This window comes from Colossoma macropomum, unplaced genomic scaffold (assembly GCF_904425465.1).
Source record: "Colossoma macropomum unplaced genomic scaffold, Colossoma_macropomum, whole genome shotgun sequence".
NCBI lineage: Eukaryota > Metazoa > Chordata > Actinopteri > Characiformes > Serrasalmidae > Colossoma > Colossoma macropomum.
Genome location: NW_023494802.1, coordinates 3,250,332 through 3,272,649, shown reverse-complemented (window position 1 = coordinate 3,272,649; position 22,318 = coordinate 3,250,332). Strand labels below are relative to the sequence as shown.

The 22,318-nt window shown below is 39.2% G+C and overlaps 1 protein-coding gene across 1 annotated transcript in view; it reads left to right on the top strand.

The window, feature by feature from the left end:
- slc9a8 (solute carrier family 9 member 8) overlaps nt 1-20,385 on the top strand; it is a 65,265-nt gene extending 44,880 nt beyond the window's left edge. The window contains exons 9-16 of the mRNA XM_036591263.1: nt 8,240-8,378; nt 9,401-9,506; nt 11,779-11,895; nt 13,091-13,173; nt 13,932-14,043; nt 14,424-14,644; nt 16,392-16,538; nt 19,462-20,385. Coding sequence (XP_036447156.1) covers nt 8,240-8,378; nt 9,401-9,506; nt 11,779-11,895; nt 13,091-13,173; nt 13,932-14,043; nt 14,424-14,644; nt 16,392-16,538; nt 19,462-19,575 — 1,039 coding nt within the window. The 3' untranslated portion in view covers nt 19,576-20,385. The remainder of the gene's footprint in view (nt 1-8,239; nt 8,379-9,400; nt 9,507-11,778; nt 11,896-13,090; nt 13,174-13,931; nt 14,044-14,423; nt 14,645-16,391; nt 16,539-19,461) is intronic.
- Nucleotides 20,386-22,318: the final 1,933 nt, after the last annotated feature.

Sequence of the window (22,318 nt, the reverse complement as noted above, 5' to 3'; positions counted from 1 at the left end):
AAATGAATAAAAAATAAAGCAGTGTCAAATAAAACTGTTAGAGTTTAATGTTTAACTATATGAAATGCAGACTGATATTACCTGTTATTAGCATTGTTAGTTCTCTATAATATGTATTTTCATATCGTTTATGTCCTGGTAAACTAGTTCTTTTCCTCTGTCCTCTGTATAGTGAATACAGAACCTGCTGCATTGTGTTCCAGTGCTGTGTCTTTGTGCGAGTGCCAGATTTACTCATGTTCTGGTGTGGCCTGTGGCCAAGTTTTTGCTGGGCTCTCTCTCAATTATTCTCTCTCTCTCTCTTTTTCTCTCTCTCTCTCTCTCCCCCTCTGTGTCTGGTTCTTGGATGTATGAGCGTATGGCCTAGTTGTGGATGTAGGAGCTTTTAAAGAGGAAGGAGCTGAAAGAGTGGACAGATACAGCAAGTGATAAATCTGCTGTAAATGTGGTGCAGCCATACAGACTATTAAAGATGGAAAATAGGGAAAGGGAGATTGTGTGACTTCCCCTTTTGCTATCAGACTTTTACCTTTGCCATGGAATGGTGCAGTCAGACTTTATTTGACCTTTGACAGACAGGAAGTCTTGGTGTCAGAGATGACCCCTAAGGCAACACTTCTATGTCCACAGTGAAGCAGAGCTTGAGTTCCTACAATACGTGTGCGCTGCTTGTTGAACAGAACTTGTAATCACCATGTTAGATCAGAAAGTATTAGGTCGAAATCACTATTACATTTATTCTGAGACCTCCCCCTCACTGTGATTGGTCTTAATCGCTGCATCATTTATTCTGAGACCTCCCCCTGACTGTGATTGGTCTAAATCACTATATCATTATTCTGAGACCTCCCCCGAGTGTGATTTGGCTAAATCACTGCATCATTTATTCTGAGACCTCCCCCTGACTGTGATTGGTCTAAATCTCTGCGTCATTTATTCTGAGACCTCCCCCTGACTGTGATTGGTCTAAATCTCTGCGTCATTTATTCTGAGACCTCTCCCGAGTGTGATTGGTCTAAATCACTATATCATTCATTCTGTGACCTCCCCCTGACTTTAATTAGTTTAAATCACTGCATCAGACCTCCTATTGACTGCAATTATATTGTAAAATCACATAATTACTAAGGGTGAAGCAACAAAATTCAGAATTTAATACTATACAGTGGTGTCTCGATTCAGTACATTTTTTAAGACAACAAAAAAACAACAGTGGCTGAAAGTGTGTCTTATGTTAGCATGTTAAAGTTTTCATTTTCAGTTAATCAGGGCATACAGCATTATAAAAGTATGTCAAACAAAAGCTTTATAGTGTTCCCCTCTAGTGCCCTAGCCAGTGGTTAATATGTTAGCCACAAGCTAAGATGCTAGTCTTGATACAACAATACAATAAACTGAAACCTTTTGATATAATATATATTTTTAATTATATCCCCAGAAATTACATTAAAATAGCATATTAAAATGACAGTGTTAAAATGTAGCCTGAAATGCAGTACGTAAAGATATCATCACAATAAAATGCATTTTAAAAACCTATTTTAGAGGTATTATAAGGTGAAACTCATGGCAGTTGTAGTAATTATTGTTTCATTAAAGTTAAACTATATAAATCCTAGCATGCAGTGTCCTTGAGAGCCACGATGCTGACACTTTAGCATTAGCTAGAAAGCATTTGCTAAGTTAACATGTAGTTGTAATAGGCTTAAACAGTTAATAATTAACCATGCAAGCCTTAGCAACGTATGTTCGTTAAAAAGATGTGACATCCAACATAGATTCTACTGACTACAAACATTCAAAATGCAATATTAGATTACAGGCCATAGGTCACCAAATAGATTTGACCTGGGGCTAATTCTAATAGAACGTTGGGCAGACCCCAGTGAACCTCCAGTCATTCATTCTAACCCACTCATGTTTAGCAGTCTGAATATTCTCCACAAGGGGGAGTGTTTAAGTATGAGTGGTTTTTGTATGCATCATTGAAAGGGAGGAAAATGGCATTTACTGCCAAGTATTTAGTGATGATTCACAGTGCACTACATAAGAAAAGTGGAGATGTGCCTGTGTCTGCCCTGGAGTTACCACAGTGGTCTTAAGCCTAGTGGAACAGTGAACATAAATCACACTTAGCTGGGCACTAACCTAGCATTTGTCCAAACTGTCTGAACTTCGGTGAAACAGTTCCTCTTCTAAAACAATTAAACATGGTCTGTGTAGCCTCTTTAATGCGCTCTGCCCCACACCTGCTGTATATACATTTCAGTAGTGATAGAATAGCGTTTAATCTAGTGTCATTTTTCTAAAAAATTTTAGTTGAAAAAAAAAACTGTGGAGGACAGGCTGGTGCCAGAAAAGACTTGGCTTGTGAGCCTATTTGATAATCCTGGTTGTAAGCTATCCAAGACAATATAAATTAATAAAAAAAAACTCTCTGACCACCAGACAGGAGGAGGTTAAGTTTTTGCTGGCCACTGCAAAAGACTGCAAAAGACACTCGTATTCTGGAGCCACTAGACTACACATGCTGCTTATGTAGTTTGCATCCTGTCACCTGCAGATAACGCAGTTTAATTTAGTTCTGTGTAAACATTTTAGCTTCCGAATACATTTCCCAAGCTCACTGTCCTCTCCGTTCCAGACGCAGGCAGGTCAGCAGGGCTGGGGGAGGTGGTATTAGGGATATGGATTTGGAGCAAGGTGGCCTGACCAATCCCAAGCTTGCTTAGCTACTCTGGCCAGATGAGAACTATATATATGTATATAATCTGATCTCTTTTTCCTTCAGCTGGCAGTCAGAGGCTTTAGTGTGTATTTAAACAGAGGAACCAGAGCTATTTGTGAGTTACAATGAGTCTTGCCTGCTTTGCTTCCTAATTTCAATGTACTCGGTAGCTGATTTATGTAAAGTAGCAGAAATTCCGATAATGGTTTGGTTGGAAAAAGTGCTTGTTTTAAACTTAAATTCAAAGGCTGTATTTTTCTTTGCAAAGTAGTAAAGTAGTAAATAAAGTAAATGTGTGATATAATTGAACTAATCCAGAATAGAAAAGAATTACGCTGTGGGTTTTATGCTTATGCTGAGAACAAAAAAAGGGGAATAAGAATAAAATATATGCACAATATACAACTTATCCATATGTAAACCTGTGTTTGCGTAGTTGCTGTGTTCCAGTGATAAATATAGTGTTATTTGTACTAAAAGTAGTGCAAAGTACTATTCTGATGTGGGGAGGTGAGGTTATATAACTATAGGTCATCTGTAATGTTAATGACCAATTCAGACAGCATGAGAAATCTTGGTGGAAACAAAGACTATATGTATAACCAAGGTAACCCAAGGTAAACCAAGCTGGTGAATTCTGTTCAAGTCTGTGCAGCCAAAAGGGGTACAGTTCCTGACGGCTTAAGTCTTCTGTCGACTGCTTCGCCCCACCCCCATCTCCTGGAGCAGCAGCAACAGCCTGTGCAGAAAGACTGGGCAGCTGCCTGAACAAGCTCGAAACAATCACAAATCTTAAAGGGGGAAAAATAATCACTGTCAAGTTTGGTGAACAATCAAGTTTGGTAAACTGGGCAGAATTTCCTGCTGGTACGAATGGGGGATCAAGCCTCTGTTGACTGCTTAAAGGTGTAATGAGTCGCCCTCTTTCCCGCCAGACCACATGACACCCCCCCCAGATTTACCACTATTTTACCATCATCAACACTGAACATAAAAACTCAGAAGGCACGTATAGGTTTACAGGTGATGTAGTAAAGTAAATACAGTGGCTATATTTGCACTATAGTCATTGTGACCCCTGGTTCCTATCACCACCACTGTTTCTCTACAATGAACTATTTAATAGCAGATCACGCTGAATTACTTCATTTACATCTCAACCTTTAAATCATTGAGAAAATTAGGTGTTCCTCTTTAAGACTGCAGGCTACTACACACTGCGTCAGGAGATAGTGAACATAGATCAGTGGTTCCCAGCCCTGGATTCCTATCCCTGCACAATTTTCGGGGTTTTCCTGCCAAAACACACCCACCTCAACTCAAGAATGGCTTGTTAACTAGTGGATTAGTTGGATAAGGTGTGTTGGGAGCAGTGCAAACACTAAAATGTGCAGGGCAGGGGGTCCTCCAGGACCAGAGTTGAGAACCACTGCCATTGATAATGACTCATCCAATCTGAATAATACGTAGTATGTGTAATTTCAGCCGGTGATGGTGACACTCAGCATCTTACTGTTCTTGTACAATATTAAAGGCAGACCTGGACCGCAAGTCCAAAGTAGGTTGCTGACATTTGCTGCTGAAGTGTCTGACGTTAGTAGCCTATCCACATTTATTACCGCCAACTTTTTAGCTAAATTATGATGTTTTTCATTCCATTCAATCTATGTGAGTAGAGTATAAAATGAGCTTGAGTTTAATGTTTATCTTGCCTTTTTTGCAATGCTTACTAAATACTATAGCTGTGCTTGGAACTGTCTACTGTCCAGCACCAGAGACCCTCTGCTTTCGCACACAGAGCTTTTCAGCTGGCATGCAGTATCCTTTAGACAGATGCAGTAGTCCTTCTAAACTTTCTTCCTTGAGTAAACAGATAAGGATCTCCAAAGCATAAGTCGTAGACTCTACACTGCCCTCTGGTGGAGTGTAAAGTTCAGACATCTCTTTTATAATGTATGATGTTAGACACAAGCTCATTTGCAAATGGAAAATCCATGTTTACTGTTAGACTTCTTATACTTTAATGATCCCTATTTTAATTGTGTATTTCTTTACTGTAACCATCTTCCTAGCTGTCTTATGTGGATTCAGTGCATCATTAGCTTAAGAATTTATAGCCAACAGTCAACATTGCTGCATAAAATTAAACATTTTTTGTCATTTTACATGTTTTAATGTTTGGAGTCATTCACTTCAGTTAATGAACATATTAGCTTGATTTGTAACACTGTCCGAACAAAACTTTGGATATCCATTTTGTTGAGAAGACCCATTTTGTCCTTTCAACAAAAACCACCTTGGGAGCCACAATATTTTTTGTCCGTTTTATTGAAGTAACGTTTTACCCTCTTGGCTAGAAATATGTCTCGTGTGTGTGCTAATGTTCTAGTATAGGCAAAAAAATAGTAAAAACGAAAACAGACTTACTGTTTAAGCTTTAGCTCAGCTATAGCTGCTTTTCTCGCATCTCCAGCAGGAAACTTTTAGTAGAATTCTTGTAAAATGTCTTCATATTTGATTTTTTACGAGGCTAAAGTCAGCGTCTCTTTCGCCAGCTTCTTGTTCTTTTTCTCGTTCCACCTTAAATGGTCCCCGAGTTGCCAGAATGTAACTGCTGCACCATTTAAGCTGGAACGGAAAAATTTGAACAAGAATCTGGTTAGGAGCTGACTTCAGCTTTGTGACTTTTTAGTGTTTGACAGTTTCTTGTTGCAGATTAAATGTATCAGGAAACCAACTGGAGTGATTATTAATGTAAATAAGTCCTTTCATCTCCAAATTGTTGATGTTTGTCTTAAATCTGTCTCTTTGCTGTTTTGTTAGCTACTAGCTAGACGAGATTGTTGTCTGCGTTGCTGGGGTGAATTAGCAGTTACACATTGACTCCAGCGTTTAAGACCATTTAGTGTTAAAACTGTGTTATAATGATCAGCAGAGCTTTATTTTACTGCAGAGGAGGATTATTTTATTTTTACCCACAAATTAGAGCTGAGCGATATGGCCAAAATGTTATCACGATAAACAAAATTTATATTGTTCGATATCGATACATATCGCGATAAATGTCAAATCATTATTACTTTCAAGTCTGAAGGCTGATTTTTGCTCCTGGGTGGTTAACTGTGGTTTTAAACTATCCTTCATGGTGGGAACACGACAAACACTCGCCAAACAGTGGAACATTTCACAGATCTGTCATGGGAGAGTGGGAGAGAGTGTCTGCTGAGCTGTTTTTACCAGCTGGAAAAGCATGGCTATTTTGTAACAGTCATAATTTAAGAAAGAAAACAGATTATTTTTAGCTGGTGTCGAGCGCTCGGCTACCCCGCTACAAATGACATCACAGTATTCAGACACCAGCTAGCGACGACTGGATATTCAGTTGTAGTAGTTTAAGCGGTGAACCGCAAAATATCAACGCCAGACAAACAGAGTCCTCCTTTTAGGTATGTTTAAACTGAAAGCGGTGCTTTTGTGTCATGTTTGATCTACAGTATCATTAATTCGCCGTGTCGTGCAGTGACGCAGCGCTGCTTTAAGCTAGCCAGCTGCTAAAAACAGCTAGCCTGGACAGATAGCGCTCTCCCGCTTTCCAATGCCTCACAGCTTCCTCAGTTACTTTTGTTTACATCAGGGCCGTAACTGCATGAACCCACTTCTTTCTTTCACTTTCGTTGCTTGGGAATGCACTCATACTTAAATATGACTGTCCGAGCGCTGTAACAGCGCTGTAGTTGTGAGGATTGTGATTTAACGCTGCTAAAGCTGGTTAGTACCAGAAAGAGGTGAGTTCGCTGTAGGACAGTACAGTTACACCACTGACCTCGTCATTCACACTCGGTCACAGGAGAACACATCGCCTGTCGCTCCGCTCAAACAGGGAATGTGTAACTCCGCGTTTCAGCCGTTGCTAAAGACTCATCTTCCTCGTGGCCCCCTCCCTCACTAATCATGTAGAAAAACTCGGAAGTGCGCCCTCTCCTGGCGACAGCACAGTAGTGTCGCTTTCCTTGCAGTAGAAAACGCCACCAAGGCTTTCGCTGAACGTGGAAGTGTGAGAATGGTGTATTATATCGAACATGTCGTATCGCTCTATCGAGGAAAAGTTATATCGCGATAGTTATCGTTATCGTTTTATCGCCCAGCCCTACCACAAATCTAATTCTTCTGTGGAGCCGCAACAGGGCGGTAAAAGAGTCGCATGTTGCCGACCCCTGGACATGGCAAATTCAGGTGGGACTAAATCCCAGAGAAACAGCAGTAATAGTGTAATGATCAAATGTAATATCCTAACACCATCTGAATTATATGTACTATATCTAGTTTCAGCTGTAATGTGCAGAAAGCCTGTCATACGTCCAGACAGATGCAGGTGAATCTGAATATGAAGCTGAAAACAATCCCTGTGTAGAGTTACAGTGTGTGTCGAGTAGCAGGTGGATGATGTCACAGCTAGATAAACAAGTTGAGCGTGATGAGTGACTTTGCTGATAGTGTGCAAAAGTTTGAGCGCCCCGATCAAATGATAGGTTCTGTTGAGTGAAAATAAATGAACACATCCTCTACAGAGATCACACTGCTGCACACTTTAATGCACAGTTACTGTTTATTTGTTGAATTTAACATATAGAAAAAAAAACCATATAATGTAGCATGTGCAAAAGTTATGGCACGCTAAATATTTTATGTTTTATTTTTTTCCACTGTGTTAAACTCGGCAAATAAATAAATTGTGTATATACCGACTACCATATTTAGGTTTGCTCCCTATGGAGGACGTGTTACCTTATTGTCGCTTTAATAATTATCACAACATGGAATTTGGCTGGGAGTGTTCAATCCTTCGTGTACGATTATATTTATTCGATCTATGCAATGACTGGAGGCGGCTACTTTTCTAAAAACAATAAAGGCTTGTTACTTTTTACTGTTCTATGTCTATTTGCATTAATTCTAATGGCATATAGTGTTTTTACAGAAAAAAAACTTAGTTAAAAATGATTTTAAACAAAGATAAATGACTTTAAACAATTTGCGCAGTCTGCAAAGACGTTTGCAGAGATCTGTATGCTTTTTAATGTGTTTATTTCAGTTGTGGTGATCCTGGCTTGCTTATGGGTTCAATCAGTTTCAGGAGCCCTACATGCACTTGAGGGAAAATAAAGCTAAATAATTGAGACATATTTCTGCTCACACATGGTGAGAGTGGCGGACTTTGCCAAGCCGACATATGCTTTGGCTGGAACAGGGGTAAAACTGGTAGGGTGCGTTCTTCCTCTCTGCTAGACTCTGAAACACGACACTAGTGCCCCCCAAAGTTCCTATGGCTTTGTTGGAATGCTCTGGTTGGATGCACTGTGGTCTCTTTATTCCTCTAAGTGTCTATATTGTTGAAGTTATTATCTCTATTAGAAGATGTGTTAGTGTAAATAGGTCAGAACCTGTGTTATAGTCATTTTCTTTCAAATGCTTTTATTCATTTTTACCAAACGCTTATCTTTCCACCCTCAGTACGGCAGAGGGCTTTGCTGGCTCAGACGTCTCCACGGTAACCGGTTGGGAAACCTTCCTGCAGGCATTGGGCTATTTCCTGAAGATGTTCTTTGGTTCAGCTGCTCTGGGCACACTGACCGGCCTCATATCCGCCATCGTATCCTTCTGCAAAAGCTTTGAGAAATTCACATGTGCATATATGTGGGTAGTTATATATTTGAGCTGAATGTTTTTTGTGTACACATGCCATTTTTCAATCTAAGATAGTTAAAGAATCATTTAAAATAAACATCTTATTTTAAATATGTTGGAATCATATGCAATATGTACTCCCCAAACTAATATTAATTACTTTTAGAGATGGCATATCGTGAAGAGCTTCGATTTAAAATAGCTAATTTTGAAGTTTTGTTAAAGGTTTATAAACAGTATTTTATTCATGTTTATTAAGTAGTTCATAAACACCTTAAAAGTCATTATTAAGCACAGAAAAGAAAAGGGCAGTAGTGTTTGCCAAATAGTGAACCCACGTTCATCTATACTGTTAAAGCTCAGATGTTGCAAAAAGGTGCACTTTGTAGTTTTACAGTTACAGACTGTAGTCCATCTGTTTCTCTGCATATTTTATTATCCCCCATTCACCCTGTTCCTCAATGGTCAGGACCTCCACAGAGCAGGTATTATTTGGGTGGTGGGTCATTCTCAGCACTGCAGTGACATGGTGGTGGTGTGTTAGTGAATCAGACACAGCAGTGCTGCTGAAGTTTTTAAACACTGTGTCCACTCACTGGCCACGCTATTAGACACCCGTACCTTGTTGGTCCATCTTGTACATGTAAAGTCAGAGATGATAGCTCATCTGCTGCTGCACAGTTTGTGTCGGTCATCCTCTAGTCCTTCATCAGTGGTCACAGGACGCTGTTGGCTGGTATTTTTGATTGTTGGACTATTCTTAGTCCAGCAGTAACACTGAGGTGTCTGTAGAACTGCAAAGTGCACCTACACATTAAGTGGAGCTGATAAAATGAACAATGAGTGTAACATGAAATTTGAACCCAACACATTTGAGAAAGGACGCCCGAACCCAGCTGAACCTGACATGAACGGTCAGGTTTGGACAAATATACCAAGCTCTGTGCGTATCTGCTCTGTCATTAGTCCTTAACAGTCTCTGTGCAGTGCCTGAAGCATTTCGACCTAAGAAAGACCCCGTCTTTGGAATTCGGCATGATGATCATCTTCGCCTATCTGCCATATGGCCTCTCTGAAGGGATCAAACTCTCCGGTAAGTCTTTGGTTCCCAGCCTCACAGCCGCATTCTTTGCCACACAATACACCTGTGTTTCACAGGCGGTGCAGTGGAGAAGAGAAACATGGGTGTGGTTACACTGGAACCACACCATCTGAGTCAACACGTTCTACTTGTAAAGTGATCTTCCTAATCTGTGGCCAGGCTGATGGGAATGTAAGCAAATCTGTTTGAGCTGAAGTGTTGCTTCTCTTTTTTTTCTGCGTCGGTCTCTTCACTTCCACCCAAGCACAAACGAAATACTTACAGGTGGCCTCTTTGGCCAGTAGAGTGGTAAAGTGAAGTACACAAATGTGATGATCCGTGACTTACGTTTGGCATTCAAGGGTTGTGTCGTATGTGAAAGTTGGAAAATGATCATATGACCGGATACTTAGCAGAATTCAGGTTAGTTTAAATTTTTTAGGTTAGTAAAGTGGTAAGCCATTTGAAATCACATTTGGACTGCTTATTTCCTAAACAGTCATAACTTGTAAATTTAGATTTACAGTGTGGATTTAAATATCAGAAAGTGTAGATTTATTTGAAGTTGGGAATAATGACAAGATATTAAATGATAAACAATAATAATTTATAATTTGTTAGTACTTATACTTACAGTAAGTTACTGGCCTGAGTGATGAATGATTTATTTAAACAGTAAACATGCACCACTTTGAAGAGGAGTTTTAAGAACAGTTTGTTCCTTTAGAGATAGTCCCTTAGTGCAGTTCTGTGGTTATGTGTGCATCGTACTGCCCCCTACAGGCCATGCAGGCCATCTGAGCTAGAAGACAGACCTACACAAAGCAGATTTCAAGGATCTTTGGACCAAAATGTAAAATGAAAAGTTCTTGATGTATATTGTCATGAATAAATACATCACCGCAAGCAATTTAGCTCATTTTTCAAAACTAAAATAAGTGAAAAACAAAGTTTCTTCATTATAGGGTACTAACAGGGGAGTCACGTCTGTGCTTGTCATTGTGAAAGAATAAATACATCCAAATTGATTGTTTAATGAAAAAATAATAGAAAAGTTTAACAAATGTGAAGAAAACATCAGAAACATCGAGAACTTTGGAAAATTGTGACTAATATGTTACAAAGTGCTAAAAATGTATTCCACTGTTTAGCCAAAGGGTCATGCAGTATATTGTTGCTGTCCAAAGAAAAACATGTATTTCTTTTTTCTGAATTTTGACTTTTCTACATCATTTGAGCATAGTCCTTTACAGTGTGTGAAAATTTTATGATGAATGGACCACCAGAAATTCTCCAGAACTGCTTGGAATGTAATATATTAACATTAACTTACATTGAAAGTAAAGCCCATTTTTGCCCTCCCCTGTAAACTTACCATTTTGGAGATGCTTGTTTTTCTTTGGACAGCGACAATATTACACATTGATCTTTAGACTACATTTGACCATTAGGATACTGTTTTCATAGACGGATATAAACTAGCTTGCTAGCAACTTAAATGGCCCATATCATAGAAAAATCAATTTCCCTTTGAAAGTAGCATGTTAACAAGTTTTAAAACATACCATTCACTCCTCAGTCTATACAGTCCATGTATGAACATGAAGCTGCAAAAACAGCCCGTTTTGCATTCATTGCTTTGGCGATGTCACAAGAACTAATTTATATTTCTCTGTCCACAGCCGTTTAGCCCCGCTCATTCACAATGAAGTTGTAAAGAGTGTTTCAGCCCAGACTAGGTAGCCAATCAGTATAGAGCTCATTTATATCACGCTTTACAGCACAAAAACAGCCTGTTTAACTCTAGGAGATAAAGGCAGGTTGGAAAATGGTCATGTAAAATGAATTCTGACCATTTTTGATACATAAAAATACAAAAATGTTGTGAGTCTCTTGATCATATGTTTGGACACTGGACAAGGGGTTCAAGAAAGTCACTTGCACTTCTAATATATTACATGGACATGAAAGTTTCCACCTGGATCTAATTTTAAATAATGGCTGATTCATCATCCTTTGTCCTAAACGTCGGACAGTACCAGAACGACTAAAATGTTTTTTTTTAAGTATTTGTCTTAACGTTGTTTAATCTTCCCTGGGAAGCATTGTTTGCTGAATTAAGGATTAAAATGTTTACGTTTTATATTTTTCATTTATTTTTAGCGCTTAATTAAAAGTGAAAGAGATTCAACTGAAAGTGAATTTGACCTGCAGTATATTACTATACCGGATTCCTCTTACATACAAACACCATTCTACAAACCCTTCTCCTCTTTCTCTCTAGGCATCATGGCCATCCTGTTCTCTGGTATAGTGATGTCCCACTACACTCATCATAACCTGTCTCCAGTCACCCAGATCCTCATGCAGCAGACCCTTCGGACAGTAGCCTTCATGTGTGGTGAGTGCCTCTCTTTAGATAGCCTTTAAGGGCCTATATTCTATGTATTTTCTGTATGCTATTATTGCCTTCAGGGTCTGCATATCTTTGTGTAGGTTTTGTGCCAAAACAATCATAACTCATTTTTACATGATCTTTTCCTTCCTTAAAATTCTTCCTTTTTTTGTTGACTATTCAAATTTAAGCAAATGTTAAGGCTGTGTCATGACTGTTGTACAAAAAGGTCATATTGGTTTTGAGAAGCTCATGTTCAAATGACTCATTTGGATTTTATCTACTTTTCAGAGGCTTTTGCACAAACTTATGGAATCCAGCTGGAGTGCACTCTGTTATTAAAGTTAAATGAGGACATACTTTTCCAGAACTATAAAATTCTGAAATGAATGATGAAATTTTAAAGATTCTACTTTTTTTTACTGAAACTGTTATGCTGATAATATAATTTGTAGTGAACAATTTGGTTTTAAAATTTGAAAAGACTGCAAAATAGAAGCATTTTCGTTAGTGGACCCCACTGTTCTCACAGTCAACTACAGAGTTCCTGGGTCCATCAACATTGGTAAAACCAAACTCAAAACCTGTCTGCCTCTCCCAGAAGCTTGAAACATGGCCATGAAAGGACCTTTCAGCAAGATAATGACCCCAAACACACACCAAAATCTAGAAATGGTTGCAGGGACACAAAATCTGAGTTCTGCACAATTGAAGAGGGCAGTCCACATGCGAGCACCCAAGAATATCAAGGAACTACATGGAAGAGTGGTCCAAGATTACTCAACAAGTGTTCTCTAACCTTATTTAGCATTACAGAAAGTGGCTCAGTGCTTTAATTCTCACCAGCAGAAGCTTCACCAAATATTAATAATGGGGTGCCATTACTGATCAGTTATGTGTTTCTTATCTCTGTTTTTCTGGATGGTATGTAGTTTTCCTTCAAAAGGAGGGTTTTTTTTTAGATTGCAGCATACAATGGATGAAATGAGAAGACCAGCTCATAGGAAAACAAACAGCACCCAGAAAGGATCAGATGTCCATTATTTCTTTTGACAGATATTTGATATTGAAGCCTTTGTCTAATTTATTGCCATATGAACATTGGAGAGCTTAAGGAAATGCTTTTCAAAATATTTCACGTTTTGTGCAAAGTTACAAAGAATTTTTTCTTTATCCTTTTTGTCTGTTATCTTTTCCACAGAAACGTGTGTGTTTGCCTTCCTGGGTCTCTCCATCTTCAGTTTTCCTCACAAGTTTGAGTTCTCTTTTGTGATCTGGTGCATTGTAAGTGACAACTTCCTGATCAACTCTTTGCCCTTTTTCCACTGAGCCTGGACCATAACTTTTCCCCCATTTCTGACCTTAAAAAATGATACAGCAATAATAAAAAATAAAAATAAATATATAATAAACTTTCTTACTTCAAAAGTATTCAGTTATTTTACAAAAATGGTAGAAAGTATCTAGCTAAAAAGAGTTGTAAGCACAGTCATTAAGTCTGAATTTTGTCTGTATCTTTGCCCATTTTCATCGATAACCATTGTTTTTACCATTATGAAGGGAATGACTAGACTGGACTCAGATCTGTTTAAACAAAGCAATGTCCATTAACACTTAGAACTGTGTTTCTTTGGGTTTTTAGTAGGTACACAGTAATACAGCAATAGCTTCTGAAGTGCAGTTGGAACTTGTTAGTAGGTCACGCTGGTTAAGTCTCAGTGGAATCCCAGACATTTACAGCCTAAAGCACTGCTCACATTCCTAAAGCTGTCTGAAGGTAGTTACTTTTTATGAACACTGAGCCTTTTAAATGGATCTAGCCACAGGCTTGACATTCTAGAATCCATTCTTAGGGAGTATATTCTGACAATGTCCTTAGTGATGCTCATTAAGGGGTGGCATTTCACTTTATCACTTTCTCATTTATACATAGAGGAAATAACATGGGTCCTAGGATAGAAACTTGAGGTAGCCCTTTAGTGCCACTTCACAACCATTAATTTCTTAATTCTTTTGTTTTTGTCTCTTGGTTTTCTCTGCAGGTTCTGGTGCTTCTTGGTCGTGCTGTCAACATCTTCCCCCTGTCTTTTTTACTCAACTTTTTCCGAGACCACAAGATCACCCCAAAAATGATGTTCATCATGTGGTTCAGTGGTAAGAAAATCCTCTTCTCGAACATATTGTCATGTTTCTCAAAGTGGATGGCATTACATCTTCGATTTATTTGATTCGATTTAGTCTAGACTGTGTTCATTCAGAAATTGATTTTGACCTCCAGTGTTTTCCCAGTGGATCTGTTTTATTGATGGCCTAATTGCGCGCAGTGGCATTCGTTAATTCTAATTTAGTCATAATGACACACTCATTGGCATTTAACCCTATTGAGTACAGTGTCCTGGATACTTGGCTGAAGGCCACCTCAGACATGAATCAGGGACATTGCTCTCACTGCCTGTGCTTTGATATGTCAGAAGTGCAGTAAATAAACAAAAAGGTTTCTTTTTTCCTCTTTTCTGCTTCTTTCTGTTTTCCAGGACTGCGGGGTGCTATCCCCTACGCCCTGAGCCTTCACTTGGGCCTGGAGCCCATTGAGAAGCGGCAGCTGATAGGCACCACCACTATCGTCATCGTCCTCTTCACCATCCTCCTGCTGGGTGGTGGGACCATGCCCCTCATCCGCATCATGGACATTGAGGACAGCCAATCACGACGCAAGAACAAGAAGGACATCAACTTGAGCAAGACTGAGAAGATGGTAAATAAGAGTTTTTTCAGATCTGGAAAGTTTGAGTGATTTTATTTTCAGGCTCCTTGGTTTTAGAACCTTTACTGGGATACTGAAGTGGCATTTACAGTTCACCCAGAAATATTTGCATGGCTAACAGTGAGAGAAAGCTTAGGGGGTTCACTAGCTGGCCCTCATTAGCTTTCTCTCGTTATTAATTTTAGTATTTTTGGATATAACAAATTTATAGCTGGACTTTACACTGTACTATTTTAAGGACAGTAATTGACAGTGAAATTACCAGAAGATTAGATAAAACATTGACATTGGCTTCTCTTAAACCTTATACATTCATTTTAATAACAGACAAGAGTTACTGTGTGTGGAATTAGAGACGGAGAGCCGGGTAGCAAAGGAAAAATAGCTCACTATTCTGGCAGCAATATGACAAAATATTGACATACTATGTCAAAAAATTATTCATTTTCAAATGTGTCATTATTTTGAGATATGAAGTCAAAATTGTGGGAAAAGAAGTCATTATTTTGAGATACAAAGTTAATATTTTGAGAAACACAGGAAATAGAGACGCTTCTCTAGCTTGTAAGATTGGGCTTCCATACCTGTTTCAAACAAAACTTTTGATTAACTTTTAAAGCTACAGTATGTAAGATTTTTTCTTACAATGGAAAGAAATAGCTAAAACGCTGAAATCTAGTGCGCTGCAGTTGAGTTTTTGGGACCACGTTACATATTAATGTCACATACACACACAGGCTGAAAAGAAGGTCTGGCTCAATGGTTTCGTGTTAAATGCAAAATCAACGTTATACCGAGGAAGATATGATGACAATAGTGGATAATTCACTTAAGTCCTTAGAAGGTACGTCCTTCACAGAGTTTTGACTAAGTTCTCTTTGAATTCTCTTTCAACGCGCTCACAATCATCAAATTCATCTGCTTAAGGAAAGGAGCCGAAGCACAACCCATGTTACAAAATATTCTTCCACACATTGTGCGCAATTGCGCATTTCCACCAGAGAGGCCTCCAAATCCCCAAAACTTACACAGTGTAGCTTTAAACGCAGGATGACACGAATGACACAGTCCCTCTACCAATGTGGGCAGAGCCTCTGTGGCTTGCCTGTACATAGCTACCATTTTTGTTCTTCCTGCACTTCAACTTAAGCTTTATAATAACTTTGAGAATAACTTTGCTTGCCTCATTTTCTCCTTCGCCCCTGTTGCCTGTCAGTCTCTTCTTTTTGTCATTTCTCTGATCAAGACTTTTCAGAGTGGTTTCTGCGGCTTGCATCAGGTCCCATGTGTAGCAGCGGAGGGGCATGGGGTCTCTCTCTCGCCCACATCCCTCTTTCTTTCTCCTTAAAGACTATATGTGTCACCCTCTTTTCAATCCGTCTGTCCCACCCCTCTGAGTCCCCGAGGCCCGAAGCGGGTTGAGTGAAGTGCGCTGACTCATTTACTCAAACGCTAAAGGCATGATGTAACACACTCATCAGTTTACTTAGGCCCTGTTTAGTCTTGCTGGATATACTCAGTCATGTGAAGAGACATTTTTCCTGTCATTGAGAGAAATTTATATTTTTAATGCACCATAATTATGGCTTGTTGGTTTATTTTTCCTTCCGGCACACTAAACTTCAATTCTGCATGTTTTAGCATTTGCTGCCCTGTAAGTTTGCCCAAACGAAAAAAATGAGTCAAAAGTCAAAAGGGGATCTTTCTGTCTAGCTCTCTATCTCTCTGTCTCCCTCAGGGTAACACCATAGAGTCAGAGCACTTATCCGAACTGACGGAGGAGGAGTACGAGGCTCAGATTTTCCAGAGGCAGGACCTGAAGGGCTTTCTTTGGCTCGATGCCAAGTACCTGAACCCCTTCTTCACACGCAGACTGACCCAGGAGGTGAGGGGATCATTCCATACGTTTCAGCCCCACTCATATCTTTCATCCTTCTGTACTCATCTGTGTAGGGGTAATGGAACAATCCTAAAAATAAGTGGAATAAGTGAACAAACCTACAGTCTTTGTCCAGTCCCCATGTTTTAAACACAAGGCCTGTGGGCCAAGTCAGACCCGTGATACAGTCCTGTTTAGCCTGTGAAATAATTTGAATTTTCTACTCTTATTAGCCTGGTTCACCCGAAGATGCACTACAGTCTTCAGCATGCCCTGCAACATAGTGTGCGTTCTGACCCCCTTCCCCCAACCACAATCTATAGGTCAGACAAAAAGAAAAGATGCCTGGTGTCTAGTTCAAGCAAATAAAAAATGTGTAAAACAATTTATTTTTATTTCAAAATATTTTTGAATAAGTATTTAATATCTGTTTTGCTGTTGCAGTTTGGCATATTTTGAATAAACAGTGGTCTGTCATGGCAAAATGTTGAGTAAAAATGAAATATAAACACAGGTGGCCCACAGATTTGCTGAGATCTTTTAATATTGCCCATTTAGTGGTTGAGTTTGATACCCTGGTCTAGTCCTTTTCTTAAATGGATGAGCAGAAAACAAACAGCAAATCGCCATGGAAGGAAAAAGAGATCCTTAGCATTAAATAAGTAAAGGCTACCCTGTTGTTTTAAATCAGTGTGAGAACAGCACATTATGGGAAGTATATCTAGATTAAAAATTTGTTTCTGTTCGAAAGTATTGCATGATCTGTATGGAAGCATCATCAGAAGGAAGTAAAAATTGAATTTTTTGGCCACATTAACTAAACATGTGTTGGGAGAAAAAAGGAGCAGCATTTGATGAAAAGAACTATGTGCTAACTGTTAAGGATGGGGTGGATCTAATATGCTTTGGAACTGTGTAGCAGACAGTGGCACAGGAAACATTAGTGTGTGCTATTTTTCTTGCTCTATCGGAGGAAATGGGCGATGATATATATATATCTTATCATGGGTGAATTAGATCACTGAGAGGCTCTGAACTGCTGGTGTGCCATAAGTGTTGAAAGGTAGAAATCCAGGCTTGGCTGTCGCTGTAGTGCCCCTTGCCACAACACTCAGAATGCAGCTTACACTTGTGTTGCATTATGAAATGTGTCATGGCACGTTTTAGAATGCAACAGCCTTGTTTGCATAGTTAGAAGAGTTCGTTTGAAGAGTGTGTTTGAACATGTTTCTGCATGTTTCTGGTCTTATAGTTAACAGTATGTCATACACTGTCAGAAACAGAGCGTGGGATTTTGCTCGGAGCACATAACGGCTTTTCAGAAAGTCAGAGAGTTCAGAAGAGTTTTTAGAAAGAGAGTTCTCTCGCTCTGAAGCTGCTCCAGTGTTGCTCCATCCTGTGAACCAGTCAGTTCTTTTTCCTCTGCGTGACATAAGTGATGCGGCAGCGTGACTCCTACAGCTCACACATGACTGCCATTCATATACAGTGTCTGCGCTGCAGAGCTATTTAGCAGACCTACATGCTAGAAGTTCTCACTGATCTCAGCAAGGTTCTACAGACATTACGAGTTAATCTCGTATCGTCCATTTTGCTGAGGGAATGATGAATAAGATGGTGTTAAAAGCATGTGTCTTTGTTTACCCGTCGCTCCAGGCCTAAACCTTTCTGATAAAAGCCTGTATAGCACAGAATGTTTAACTGTTTTTTTTTGTTTAATTACAGTCATACATTATATAATTAATGGAATGAAGTGTGTAGTCACTTTATCCTCCTGGGTTGCGGGAGCCTATCCTAGTGCACATGAGACGGAAGGCAGAAAACACCCTGGACAGGTCGCCAGGCCAGACACACACATTCATGCTCAGACCTAGGGGCAATTATAGTATCTCCAGTTGGCCTGACTACATGTCTTTGGACTGTGGGAGGAAACCCACACAGACACGGGGAGAACAAGCAAACTCCTCACAGAAAGGACCCTGGTTGCCCGGCCGGGGAAGCGAACCCCATCCACTCTGGCTGCGTGGCGACAGCGCTACCCACTACGCCACCCTTAGTTATTCGTTCATGACTTATCATATGGAGCAGACACAGCATACACAGGGTTCTCTGATGTGTGAGCCCAGAGCGGAGCTGGAGCGGAGTGATTACAGAAACGCTTTGAGCGAGGAGCTGCCGCTTCACTTGGCTCACATTCTCTGGTCAGAAACCACATTAGCAAGTCTGTTTGATTACTTTACAACTCAGCACTGTTTGAGGCAAGTATGATGTTAGGCATGTAGACTGCCTGGTACTAACTGGTGGGGGGTGTTAGTTGCATTAGCCTCAAGTGCAAAACTAAAGCAACAAACTTTAAACGCCAAACCTGTCTTGGCTGATTGCATTTGGTGTAAAGAGGAAAACTGTGTAAATGTGATTTTTCGCTGTAACATTGATGTAAATTAATGAGAGAAGCTTATTTTCCTTGTGTGCAGTCAGGAAATAGGACTCGAGTCCAGTCTCGAGAGCGTAAATTAACGGTCTCAGTCTTGTCTCGGTTTTGGGGTAAGGTGGAGACCAGCCTAGTGCGATGCCTCCGTCTGAGATAACTGGAAACTGAACTCATTTTCTATCATTGTTGAACATCAACAAACAAATATTCTTCTTTTTATTTTAATATTTTGAAAAAAAAATCTTAATTTGGTCTTGATCTTTTCTCTGCCTTTCCACTTCTGGTCTTGGTCTTGACTCGGACTTGCCTCTGATGGTCTTGACTATGACAAGGTGCATTTTTAAGGAGCAAGAAGAGAAGCAATGATTACATTATGGTTAGATTAACTGATTTATTATTGATAATCTCTCTCTCTCTCTCTCTCTCTCTCTCTCTCTCTCTCTCTCTCTCCCTCTCTCTCTCTCTCTCTCTCTCTCTCTCTCTCTCTCTCTTCCCCAGGATCTATTGCATGGGCGCATCCAGATGAAGACTCTGACCAATAAATGGTACGAAGAGGTCCGTCAGGGTCCGTCCGGTTCTGAAGATGAGGAGGATGAAGCTGAACTGCTCTGAAACCTGCTGTTCTATTTCTAGTAGTGAACCTGGTACTCAGGCTGTACCACTGCACATGCGTAAACAGCACCCCCACACTGGGGCGTACCAAAAACACACGGGCCAGACCTCAGCAGGGGGAATGTTTTGCACAGAGTTGGAACTCAATTATGGAGAAAAAAGGAAACGGCTAAAAGAAGGGAGGCCTTTAAAGAGAACATTGTGAAAGAAAAAGCAATAGTAAAAGTCTTTTTTCTGCGTTGTTGGCGGTTTATAATGTGGTCCTACACTTTTGTCTTTCTACTGAATCACTAACAGAGACATGGCAACGATGAATGTTTTGGGTGATTTGTTTTTCTGTATTTATTAGTTTTCTATATGACTGTGTGGGAAGATTAGAGCTTTTATATGTTAAAATGTGTTAATATGTATTGCCACTGTTATCGTGCCAGACAGATTAATTTAAACTGATGTAGCTGCTAAGAATGTATGTCAAGATTTTTGTCTGAAAGTTGTATGTAAGTGAATTATAGAGTTGAAGAAGGAGAAGTGGTGTTTTTCAAAGCAGGATGTTCTAAGCTGACTATGTAAATGAAGTCAATGCAGTCAAATCTGGACTACTTTTATTAGACACACATCACTTTCTGGCTTAAGTTCTCCTTAAAGTCTGCTTTATAAAACACCCCCAGTACTTTGACTGTGAAATCAGAATAAAGGGATTAAAGTTGGTTATAATTTGTATATTTTATCTTTCTGTTCAGAGCCATAGTGTAACACAGCCTGTTCTTTTGGGTTTTTCAATAAATTCCAATATATATATAAAAAAAATTATAAGACTGTTTTAAATTCTTGAATTCTTGAATGTCTGTTAAATGTTGGTTCACCTCGTATGATTTAACTATTACAGCATTTGCAGCTGTCTTACATATTCCACTGTGGGTCTGTGTAGTAGTGGGTAGTCAAAATATGACCACCGGGGGGGGACCTCACATTCAATTATTAAAAGCTTAGTGATAAAGCTTTATTTTTGCTGACATGCACTCAAATATACTCACACCAGCTGCTCTCTTTATTAGCGACAGCCTCCTGCCCTGTATTTATAGCATTGTGTTTTTGTTGACACGTCGTTTGAAGAATAATAATAATAATAAGCTTTATTTGTACAGCACCTTTCATACATGCGATGCAGCTGAAAGTGCTTCACAAAGAGTTAAAAGGCAAAGGGAATATCTGTGAATTCTATAAGATTATATAAGTTATATTATTCATTCCAAGTCAAAACAGCCATTAAGTACAAGTTCAGTTTTCAGATGTTTCTGAGTAGATTAGATGTAAGATAATCTGCCTGCATAAAGAAAGAAAACAAGTGAAAACGTTTCCAAAAACTGGAGCTACAGAGTAAATAAGGCTCCTAACAACCACCTGGAAGACCTGGTAGACACCAAAACTGTCCCTATCAGATAAACAGCACTTAAAGCTTTCATCTTTGAGAGAGAGGAGAAAATCAAGCTGCTTCAGATCTGAAAACATCCACAGGTGTTTCTGTCCATCCTTCCACTGTGAGAAGACAACCCAGCGCTATGGGTCTGAAAGGATGTGTAGCTGTCAAGAAGCCTCACTGAGAAAAGGAGAAACACATCAAACAAAGAAGCTGAACAATGGACTGACCACCCCAGAGTCCAGACCTCAACATCACTGTGTTTGTAAATACTTGGACTGTGGGAAGTAGAAAATGCAAAACCGACTTCTAAGACTGAACTGATACATATATATAATTTCATTTAATAAATAATGCTTGAGTGTGTGTGAACATCTTGTGTCAGAATCCATATTGACACAAAGCCCTTAAACTAAAGCTTTAGTCAAACACTTTATTTAAAGTAAACTTACACACTTCATTTAAAGGCTACCTACATAAGGACTTCATAACACGCACATAAGCACTGAATAATGGGTACTTGAGTACTCATAAAAAGCCTATTATGTCAGAAATTTCAACATAAAATGTTATATTTTGTAAATGAGATTGCATTGACATAAGGGCCCTTAACTAAAGTGATGGACATTTGTTACATTTATAATGCTGTTATAAAGTATCATTGCCAATTAGAGTTCTAGGTGTAATAAAATATATCAGCTCCATGATAGATTTTGATGCCATTAAACTTACATGATAGTTTCCTGTATTACAGTTTGAGGGATTAAAACTGATATAGCACATGGTTTCCTTAATAAGGCCTCTGCCCAATATGTTATTCATAACAGTGTTATAAATGGAACAAATGTCAGTGACTTTAAGGATCCTTACATCAGTACAGTGTTATTTACTTCATAAAATATAATTTGGTGAACACTGGCATAAGCTGTTCATAAACACTCAAATATTGTTTTTTCAAGTGTTATTTAATGCTTATTCACGTGTTATGAAGTCCATATGTGGAGAAAGTGTGACTGAGCTGAATATACACACATTTGTTCCATTTCTAACATGGCTGTGAAGCACCATTTATAGGTAATAAAGCGTTTAAGGCCAAAGACCAACGTATTTCAGTTCTATGAAAGATTTTGATGCCCTCAAACTAAAGTCACCATTCTCCCCTTATGTCTAGTTTCTCTAGTATCATTCTAGATGACACCACTTGCGTCTTCATTATGCACAAATTTAGAAAAAGTGGTGGAATTCCCCTTTCAGGGATTTGAAATGTGTTTGAAGGTGACCTGTGTGTGTTAAGGCTTTAGTTGTAAAGGGAGTGGATAGCTTTGA